This window comes from Drosophila serrata, unplaced genomic scaffold (genome assembly GCF_035046125.1).
Source record: "Drosophila serrata isolate PLE 108 unplaced genomic scaffold, ASM3504612v1 contig_382, whole genome shotgun sequence".
NCBI classification, from domain to species: Eukaryota; Metazoa; Arthropoda; class Insecta; order Diptera; family Drosophilidae; genus Drosophila; species Drosophila serrata.
The window spans coordinates 7,721,445-7,732,272 of NW_028257280.1; the positions used below are offsets into that span (position 1 = coordinate 7,721,445).

The window sequence follows — 10,828 nt, forward strand, 5'->3', positions numbered from 1 at the left end:
ACAGATTGAAAATATACAATTATTTTTTTTAATGAGTTGTAATATCTATTTATATTATTTTTAGGTATTTTTTGTTATATAATTTCCATATTATTTTTATTTTATTATATAGTTTATTAGTCTCTGTGTAGACAGAGGGGCAAAAGCCGAGTACATTGGACACTGCATGCTGGCTTTGTTTTCAAACGTCAAGCTAATAAATTGCCAGAAATGCAGGCTTGTGGCATAACGAAATCCGAATACCTTTTTTCAAGTGAGTCATTGAATATATGTTTCTTAGCTGTGGGCATAAACATTAATAATGGCTTAATGTTGGGGTAAGTAAGTTGAAAGAATCATTTTTAAATAGGTCACTAAACCAGTTAGTGATTTATTCTTTACCTAAGCTCAATTCCCAAAGCAAATTCAATAAAATAATCATAGTTTTCAATCTCTGTAGTGTATAAAAATAATAATACATTTGTCCATTTGTATTAATCAATAATCTATATACAAAACGCGAGTAAATTCTTGTGAGCTTCGGCAAAAACATATTTTAACAAATTACCATACCGACTGATCAAGTGATTTTTCGTTTCTTTTTTTTGCGATTCAATAATTCAATTTCAAATATTTAAGAACATAAAAGAGAGAGCAAGAACCCAGACATAACAAAAACAATCAGCTTTTGGTATGACTCGCCGGGTAAATGTATTTCGAATATCTAACATACTTAACATATTTTGTAGCTCATGACCAAAGAACCCAAAACTGGCTTTATTTTTTAGCGCCCAAATGAATAAAAATAACAAAATCAAACTTGAATAATTGTCTGATTTGAAAATTAATCAATCGATTTTAAATTAATACCTTTAGTTGTACAACAATCCTACCTTAATTAATCCCAGATTAACTAATTCGATTTAAATATAAGAATTTATGTGTTTTTTTACAAGGTATTAATGGTGGTTAATGGTTAGTTTAATCTCAGCTAATAAAAGTTTGTGAGCACCTCTATACTAGATGTAAAGTGTGCCATTTACGCAATGAAGCAACGTTAAAAGAGTGAATTTATGAAATCTGTGTCCGATTTGCAATTTGTTAGACTCTAAATCAGTAGCCCAATAACAAATTTTTCGATTGCATATAGCTTGGTAATATTTTTCCTTTATTTTTCTTGTATTTTTTTTTTATGGACACACGCGCTTTATTCAATTTGCTTACTTCTCTTTCACATTCAAAGCTGTGTTATTTATGAGCTGAAAATGTCAGGCCTGTGTCCGCGTGGTCGCATGGCTTCAGTTTTAATGTCAAATGGGTAAAACTCCAGCAAACCATGGGAATAAATGGTCTCGCTTCGCTTTACTCTTGAAAATAAAAGTTAATAAAAGATGAATCGAAATCAAATCATTAAATTAAATATCAAACAGATACTAAATACAATAAAGATCGAAGCTATTGAAGAGTTTATGAAGTTTGCAAACAATAAGTGCTTACAACTAAAACTCTCATAAGAAAATACGCTATAATATATCCCATATTTAGCATAAAAATAGTCAAAGTGTTAACACTGAACTGGAGCAACTGGAGTTATGAGGCCGTGGAAGAGGCAGATTGGGGAGATTGCCGATAAGACTTGTCGCAATTCAATTGGAGCGTCAACGCTCATGACGTGACCATAAAAAAAAGACCTGGCCTAAACAAACAAAAAAACACGACACTGATGGGGCGGGAAAATATCCCGAGACGAGGGGCCATATCGAGCCAAAGATTGAAAAATTAACATAATTGCTGTAATAATAATGGGGCTTGTCCCTAGGGGCGGCGAGTGCGTTTCCCGCCCCAATGGGTCTGGGGCGTGTCCGCTGGGCGTGGTCCACGTTTACTTCAATCGCTTGCGGCATGTCCACACCTGCGTATCGTTTTGCGGCAACCTTGCTGCTGCTCCATGGACTGCAGCTGGCCCTCAAGGTCCATGGCTTTGGGCTGAATCTGATGAAGGTACAAGGCGAGGATCGTGGCCAAGGAGCCTGTATCCTGGCCCTGCTACGCAAGTACTTTGACTCCGGGGATGGACTTTCGGGATCAGTGCTTTGCTTCACAAGGAATTATCAGCTGCACAACATCCAGGATCAGCTGCTGAGGGACATTAACTCATATGCAGATTATCCTTGGACTATTCTGGTCACTAATTCACGGGATAGCGCTAATGCAGCGGAGTTTCTAATGCACGAGAAGCCGCAGTGCTATTTTCTCATAGTGGAGAATCTAGACGATGAAGACCTAGACGAACTCTTTGAGCACTGGAAGAGCATGGTCAATTGGAATCCCCTGGCTCAGTTTGTGGTCTACCTGGCTGCCATTGAGGAAACGGATGAGGAGATGACGGATCTGATGGTGGAATTGCTTCTTACCTTTATGAACAAAAAGATTTTCAATGTGAATGTGATCGGGCAGAGCGAGGAGAATGAGTTCTTCTATGGGAAAACTGTGTTTCCCTATCATCCGGATAATAATTGTGGAAATCGAGTGATATCTGTGGAACTACTGGATGCCTGTGATTATGCAGGTGACGACAAAGGGGAAGAAGAGCAAGAGGATGATGACTACGACGCAGCTGAAGAGGATGAAGGTGGAGACCAGGAAGTCACTGAAGATGAGGGAAATACAAATACCATGGAAAGTACTGAACAGAGTAAGGAGGAGTCATCTAGGGATTATGAAAGTCCAGGTGGGAACGATGATTATACTCAAAATAAAATTGAAAGTGAGGAAAATATTTTTGAACATGATAACGGGAAAGGTGATGTTACCAAGGAAGATGCTAACGATTATGAAGGACATGAAAGTGATCCATCTCCAAGTGAAGAAGTTGAAGATACAGATTCCCAAAACCAAGATAATTATGAAGAAACAGATATATATCAACGATCTCATAAATATTCCATTAAATCTTTTGCTGAAAGCAGTGAAAATGTAACTGAAACCACAACTGAAATAACCAACGTTGATCAAAGTGAGACTGCAACTGAGGCTGACCCTGAAGTATTTAGTTCCACAGAGACCAATAATGAGAATACAACTGACAAATCCTCTCAGGATCAGGACACTGATCAATCTTCTCAGGAGCATACAAATGAAGACAGCCTTGAGAAGATTATGAAAACCAACTTGTCAGAGCCAGAGGCCATCATAGAGGAGTTTTATCGCGCCAAGTTCGAAGACAAATTCCCCAAAGATCTCAGTGGATGTCCTTTAACAGCCGCCTTTCGTCCTTGGGAGCCGTATATTTTTCGCAACAGTGAAGATGAGCCTCCGGAAGATTACTATTATGGCCTGCGAGGAGATGGAGATGATTACAATGAGACATCTAGCTATGGCGAGTCAGAGGACGAAAGTTATGCGGATCCTGAAGCAGAAGACGAAGTCGAGGATACCGAGACTGAGTCGAGTGCAAACATTAAGCTGAGTGGCATCGAGTTCCAAATGGTACAGACCATTGCCGAGAGGCTGCATGTAAATATCGAAATGCAGGGAGAAAACGGCAACTTGTATCATCTTTTTCAGCAGTTAATCGATGGGTGAATATTATAGAACATTTATATATTACTTAATTGTAATGCTAAATTATATTTCCTTAGGGAAATTGAGATGATTGTGGGTGGCATAGATGAGGATCCGAGCATCAGCCAGTTTGTATCCAGCTCCATACCCTATCACCAGGACGAACTCACTTGGTGTGTGGCCAAGGCAAAACGCAGGCATGGATTCTTTAATTTTGTGGCCACATTTAATGCGGATGCAGGTTTCCTGATCGGACTATTTGTAATCACATGCTCGCTGGTAGTGCTGGTGGCCCAACGCGTTTCCGGTTTCCGGCTGCGTAATCTCAGTGGATATTTTCCAATTTGTCTTAGAGTTTTGGGCATTCTGCTCAATCAGGCCATTCCCCTTCAGGATTTCCCTCTGGCATTGAGGCAACTATTTGCTCTGTCCTTTCTGATGGGCTTCTTCTTTAGCAATACGTATCAGAGTTTCCTGATCAGCACACTGACCACTCCACGTAGTTCCCATCAGATTAAGACGCTGGAGGAGATCTACAGCAATCGAATGATCGTAATGGGAACCTCCGAGAATGTTCGCCACCTTAACAAAGATGGGGAGGTGAGTAACTAGTAGTATTCCTAGCTTTATGATATTTAATCATTTGGTTTTAGATCTTCAAGTACATTCGCGAAAAGTTCCAAATGTGTTATAACCTGGTGGAGTGCCTCAATAATGCCGCCCATAATGAACACATTGCCGTAGCCGTATCCCGGCAGCATTCCTTTTATAATCCACGCATTCAACGTGACCGTCTCTATTGCTTCGACCGACGGGAATCCCTGTATGTGTATCTTGTGACAATGCTGCTGCCCAAGAAGTATCATCTTCTGCACCAGATCAACCCGGTAATCCAACACATTATCGAGTCGGGACACATGCAAAAGTGGGCCAGAGATCTGGACATGCGCCGCATGATCCACGAGGAGATCAATCGGGTGCGGGAGGATCCCTTCAAGGCTTTAACCTTTGATCAGTTTCGTGGCGCCATGGCCTTCTCTTCCGGACTTCTTCTAGTGGCCAGCTGTGTCTTTGGTCTAGAATGGTTGTATCTCCTTTATGTCCATCGCAACAGAATGAAAAGAATGGCCAAGAAAAAAATATCTAAAAAAGAGAACATCAAGTTAAGACCACAACACAAGCGTGCAGGTTAATTAAATAAATATTACATTCAAAATTTTAGACTTTTAAATTTAACTAAAGCCTCTTCATGAATACTATCTTGCTTAATCGTTATGCTTCACAAATAAAAAAAAAAATATATATATATATATACGTACATATATTACACTCAAAATTTAGACAAATCCAGCGAGTCTTAATCAAGTGTTTTAAATTTAGAATTCTAATATGAAGGGGCTTTAAACGCATTTAAATCAAATATATCAATGTTAATGTTAATGTTATTCAATTTTTAAAGCTTTTATTAAAGTCAACTTGGTTTTGTTCTGTTTTTTGTGTATAATTGTTTTTCAATTATTTATTTTGCCACATATAAGTATAGGTTCGGCTGTGTGTTGTAACACACACATTGAATAATATTCATTAAATACAAATTAAATACTAAATATGTCGAAATTTAGCTTCAGCATATTCATAAATATATGCTTTATATATATATTAATATTTCTTGGCACAATATTTGATTTAAAAATACGAGGTACACTGTGGAATGCAGTCTACGTTCCTGCTGCTGCACAGAAAACAAAAATGAATTTATATATATACAAAAATTGGATCTATATGTTAAACCTTTGATAAATTATATAAAATATATGCAAAGTTAAAGTACATATTTTATAATGTCTTGAAAAAGGTATATTTAATCCTTAATCGTGGATATTTTTTACTCTTATTCGGATTTAAGGATTAAATATATGTAAAAATTAGGGAAAAATTCCCCAAAAACTATGTTCTCAGTGTATAGTGCTCAAAATCCGAATCCGAACTCATTATGGCGACTGCGACTGCTGGCTGCTTGTCAGGGAAGCAAACAGGCGCGCACGCCGCCAACGTCAAGCTGTCGTCGGCATTCGGCTCCGTCGCTTGGCGCATCCTTAAAAGGTGGTGGCGGTGGCTCGGCCCAATGCTCCGATGTGGCCTGCACCCGGCGGCGGCTGCTCCTCCACTCTGGTCCGGCCTGAAGTGGTGCCTCCCCTTCTGCCCCCCCAAAAAACAGAATCTAGTGGCTGGTTTATATGTAAAATATTTTTATAAATAATATTTTCGGGCAGCACATTTGTTGCAGTATCATCAAATTGGCAGATTTCTGCTGCTGCCGGCCAACACAATTCAATCAGCTGCTGGCCAGCTAATGTGGGCCGAAACGAAATGTCCGAAATACACAAGCGATAACATAATATATATACATATATAAGCATCAGTTGTACTTCTATATTGTTGCCGACCAGCAGAAGCGTTGTGGTAGACTGACTGCTGAATGAATGGCACCCAACAAGGCGTTGTGAAAATGTTTGCCGATTACTCAGCTGATAGTGGGGAAAAATAGAGTGAATGAACGATCGCATATATGTATATATCTATGGGACATTATAAATAATTTATTGGATACTAGGTCTAAGAAAGCGTCATCTTTCAGATATATCAAGAAATGTCGAATGGATTCTAAATTGAAGAAGAACGATGGTCCTTGAAAAATACTCTGCAAAAGAAAATCTTGTCACTAGATTTAAACTTGTTACAGAAGGGTTTCAAAAATATTTATTTTAAGTAAACAAATATTGGTTAGATTAAAAACTATAAACATACAAAGAGTTCTTTAAATATTATCTTAAATTCTTGATATAATTTTCTTAGCAAGGTTTCCAAATTAGCCCTATTTAGAAATCTACATTTCCTCACCTGCGATAACTGGCCAATCGCATTCTTATTTAAATTTAAAAAAAATATATACGCATTTCGTGAGTTTTGTATTAAAAATAGAATTCCATACTCTAGATACGTTTCTGCGCGTAAGCGTCAAAGAATCTCTTGCAAAAACGTGAGAGCGCACGGTTTTCATTATATTTATTTTCCGCTTTTCCCTTCGACTTTTCCCGCCCACCCACTCACGCACTCTCTTGGAAATATCTTTTGTGAGTATTGTGTAAACAACAGCGAATGTTTTCATTTTTGTTATTATTTTTAAAAATTCCCATAGCACCATATAAGTCAATTAAGAGTTTTGATCATTAACCGAATGGCTTTTAATGATCTCGTTCGTGATTAATGGGAGTGTGCCAAAAAGAAAAACGAAAAGCAATAGTTTGTGGCATATTTAATTGATTTTAGTTTTTCGGCCAAAACCGACAATCTGGCAAATCTATAAATGCACCGCGCGCTCTATTAACAATTTTCGGTTTGCGTTTATGGCTTTTGGATCCCTAACCAGAGCACACACCCACCCAGGAAAGCGGCCCACACCCAGCAAATTATGAGCGAGAGTATTTAGTTTTGGTTTTGTTTTGAAATTCTTATTTCTAATTGCGAGTGCGTTCTCATCAGCGGCGAGAGATTTCCATCCCAACCATGTATGGATTGGACCAACGTGCAAATGTTGATTAAAAATTAGACAAAACAAAAAAGCCAACATGGCACCGATACAGCTACAGCAACAGATACGGATACAGACACAGTTGCAGATAGAGATACAGATACAAAAGCATATGGAGAGCGAATGCTACGCCTACGATGGGGGATGCTCCGATCCGGAGGATATATCCACATGTCGCTGTATCTGTGGGTGAGCAATCTCGCTGATGTTTACCCTGGCGCTCAGCATCGTCTGCTTCTCAGCGAATGCACTGTGAAAATATTTAAAACCCATATCTACAAGCTAATTTTAATATAATAAAGTATTTGTATAAGAATATAATAGCAGTAATTAATAGTAGCGCCATCTATAAAGCACATTTATATTCTGATTATAATTAATTTATTATTAAGGATTTCTAGCTATCTATCTATTAATCTATCTATCTATCTGTCTATCGATCTATCTTTCTATCTGTCTATCTATCTATCTATCTATCTATCTATCTATCTATCTATCTATCTATCTATCTATCTATCTATCTGTCTATCAATCTTTCTATCTATCTTTCTATCTATCTCTATCTATCATCTATCTATATATCTATCTATATACCTAATCTATCTATCTATCTATCTATCTATCTATCTATCTATCTATCTATCTATCTATCTATCTATCTATCTATCTATCTATCTATCTATCTATCTATCTATTTATTTTTTGTTTGTTTTATATTTAATATTAATAAATTCTAATTTACTTACTGTAATTATAATATATTATTGAAAAATTAGCTCATCTGAAAAGTATAATACGAATCTAGATTTGAATAGAACTTACGACTTAGCAAATATTTATTCTTCATTTTCTCCATGGACTTTCTTTCTGTGGACCATCTCGGAAATTATGAACAAGCCAAGCAAAAGTCCAAAAACAAAAATCCAAAGCAAACAAATTATTTTTAAAAGAAATTCCGAATTTTCCCCCCCAAACGGCGCAATGTGCATCCATGTGCACATTCGTCTGCCAAGTGTGTGTGCTCGAGAGATCTCCTCGCGTGTGTGTTGGAAAATATCTAAACCGACTGAGGGTCGCCTGAATGGTATAAATATTAGCGCATCTCGGTCCAGCGAGCACTCGCAGTTCTACAGCGAAAGTGTTGATTTGGATTTATAGTTTTTCCTCTTAACGGTTAGTATTTTACAAGAGTTTTCCCCCAAAAGAAACTTGATTGAGTGTAAAGTGTCTGAGTTGCTAAAAAGATGCAATTAAAAAGGATTGCTAAAGTGTATATAAAGATATTAAAAATAAAATTAAACCTACGAACCTCAAATCCTTTAAAAAAATTTCTTGTTAAAGGAAAATATCTGCTCCTTGAATGTACAATTCTTCAGAAATTTTCCAAGTGTCCAGTGACTGATATTTTTAAAGGATATTAAGATATTAAAAGTTTACGATAGGAAATTGTATGAAAAATCAAGGAAAATAAGGAAGGAAATGAGAAAAATGAATATCCAATCCTTCTAAGATCGTGACTTTAAAATATACATAGTTTCGACTGGGTTTCAAATTTTGTGGAACAAAGTATTATTACTATCTAAAAAGTACCTAATTATGTATATTAAATAATTAAATCATACTTTTAAAGTACGATATTTGATTAATTCGTTAAATGGATACAAATTCATTTTCGATTATATTTAAAGATAATTTTTTATAAATCTTAATTTTTTGAGTCTATAGATTTAATCTTTATTCTTCAAACAATTTTAAAAGAGCCACCTTTTTGAATAAAGTCACCTAGAAAAGATTTTTAGTGATCCCTCAACTCGTACACAAATTGCACATTTAATTTCATAGAACATTTTATACTTCACATTCTAAATTACCCTTTCCCTTGCGGTATTTGCAGTTGAAAACAGCCAAAAGCCAAAATGTGTGACGATGAGGTTGCCGCATTGGTCGTGGACAATGGATCCGGAATGTGCAAGGCCGGTTTCGCCGGTGACGATGCGCCCCGCGCCGTCTTCCCCTCAATTGTGGGTCGTCCTCGCCATCAGGGCGTAATGGTGGGCATGGGCCAGAAGGACTCGTATGTCGGCGATGAGGCCCAGAGCAAGCGTGGTATCCTCACCCTGAAGTACCCCATCGAGCACGGCATCATCACCAACTGGGATGATATGGAGAAGATCTGGCATCACACTTTCTACAATGAGCTGCGCGTCGCCCCCGAGGAGCACCCCGTCCTGCTGACCGAGGCCCCTCTGAACCCCAAGGCCAATCGCGAGAAGATGACCCAGATCATGTTTGAGACCTTCAACTGCCCAGCCATGTATGTGGCCATCCAGGCCGTGCTCTCGCTGTACGCCTCCGGTCGTACCACCGGTATTGTCCTGGACTCCGGTGATGGTGTCTCCCACACCGTGCCCATCTATGAAGGTTATGCCCTGCCCCACGCCATCCTCCGTCTGGATCTGGCTGGTCGCGATCTGACCGACTACCTGATGAAGATCCTGACCGAGCGCGGCTACTCTTTCACCACCACCGCTGAGCGTGAAATCGTGCGTGACATCAAGGAGAAACTGTGCTACGTTGCCCTGGACTTCGAGCAGGAGATGGCCACCGCTGCCGCCTCCACCTCCCTGGAGAAGTCGTATGAGCTTCCCGACGGACAGGTTATCACCATTGGCAACGAACGTTTCCGCTGCCCAGAGTCGCTGTTCCAGCCTTCCTTCCTGGGCATGGAATCGTGCGGTATCCATGAGACCGTGTACAACTCGATCATGAAGTGCGATGTGGATATCCGTAAGGATCTGTACGCTAACATCGTGATGTCGGGTGGCACCACCATGTATCCCGGTATTGCCGATCGCATGCAGAAGGAGATCACCGCCCTGGCGCCATCGACCATCAAGATCAAGATCATTGCCCCACCAGAGCGCAAATACTCCGTCTGGATCGGTGGCTCCATCCTGGCTTCCCTGTCCACCTTCCAGCAGATGTGGATCTCCAAGCAGGAGTACGACGAGTCCGGCCCCGGCATCGTCCACCGCAAGTGCTTCTAAGCGACGCGCGCGACACAGACACTGCAAGCCACACGGGCAATGAGACCCACCCACACCATGTACACCACACACCAAAAACACCACAGAACACCACACCACACAGCTACAGCAACAAGCAAAACCAAACAAGATCTAGAGCCTAGTGCCAATGATGATTAATCTTAAGTTAAAGCCTCTTGCTGCCCTGCCAACCGATAAAATGAACAAAATTAGAAGGATCCGCATAACGATGTCACAGCATGTATTATACTTATATTAATATTTATTGGAAGAGCCGAGCCGCAAGCTGGCGAGAGTAGGAGAGTTGAGGAGACACAAGAATGCAAAATTTTACAGTTTTACAAATAAATTATACGTTTAGCATCCTCTTAAAATTAAATCTAAATTTTAAACGATTCGTATCTTTCATTGCTGCAAGCAAGTGCCCCCTATTTTTGGCCTCGCACAGGAAATTACGAAATTTTGCACGCCCACTGCAAAAAGGGGAAAAAGGGGAAGTCCGGAGGAGCAAGCCCTCTCCGGTGGTGAGCATCAGAGGTGCATGGCATCCACATAGGCGCCTGCCTTGTATAGGTGTACACGACGCCTCCAAGACAGACCATTTTTGCTCATAGCCAGCGATGCCACAGCAGGAGCTGCCCCCTCA

At 39.5% G+C, this 10,828-nt stretch overlaps 2 protein-coding genes across 2 annotated transcripts; both read left to right on the forward strand.

Moving 5' to 3' along the window:
* The first annotated feature begins 1,754 nt into the window (after window positions 1-1,754).
* On the forward strand, window positions 1,755-5,144 carry Ir87a (Ionotropic receptor 87a). The gene is made up of 4 exons (XM_086840872.1): window positions 1,755-2,782; window positions 3,122-3,560; window positions 3,621-4,143; window positions 4,197-5,144. Exons 1-4 carry the CDS (start codon window positions 1,825-1,827, stop codon window positions 4,734-4,736), a joined length of 2,460 nt encoding a protein of 819 aa, XP_086696998.1. The 5' UTR covers window positions 1,755-1,824; the 3' UTR covers window positions 4,737-5,144.
* Window positions 5,145-8,252: 3,108 nt separating this feature from the next.
* Act87E (Actin 87E) lies at window positions 8,253-10,556 on the forward strand. Its single transcript, XM_020953807.2, has 2 exons — window positions 8,253-8,308; window positions 9,030-10,556. The coding sequence occupies exon 2, from the start codon at window positions 9,052-9,054 to the stop codon at window positions 10,180-10,182; it is 1,131 nt and encodes a 376-aa protein (XP_020809466.1). The 5' UTR covers window positions 8,253-8,308; window positions 9,030-9,051; the 3' UTR covers window positions 10,183-10,556.
* Window positions 10,557-10,828: the final 272 nt, after the last annotated feature.

Bases quoted from the DNA above. Each gene is read 5' to 3' on its own strand.
- Act87E (XM_020953807.2), top strand. From the start codon at position 9,052: ATGTGTGACGATGAGGTTGCCGCATTGGTCGTGGACAATGGATCCGGA.
- Ir87a (XM_086840872.1), top strand. From the start codon at position 1,825: ATGGGTCTGGGGCGTGTCCGCTGGGCGTGGTCCACGTTTACTTCAATC. The intron at 3,561-3,620 runs GTGAATATTATA...ATATTTCCTTAG, and splicing joins TTTCAGCAGTTAATCGATGG to GGAAATTGAGATGATTGTGG. The intron at 4,144-4,196 runs GTGAGTAACTAG...ATTTGGTTTTAG, and splicing joins ACCTTAACAAAGATGGGGAG to ATCTTCAAGTACATTCGCGA.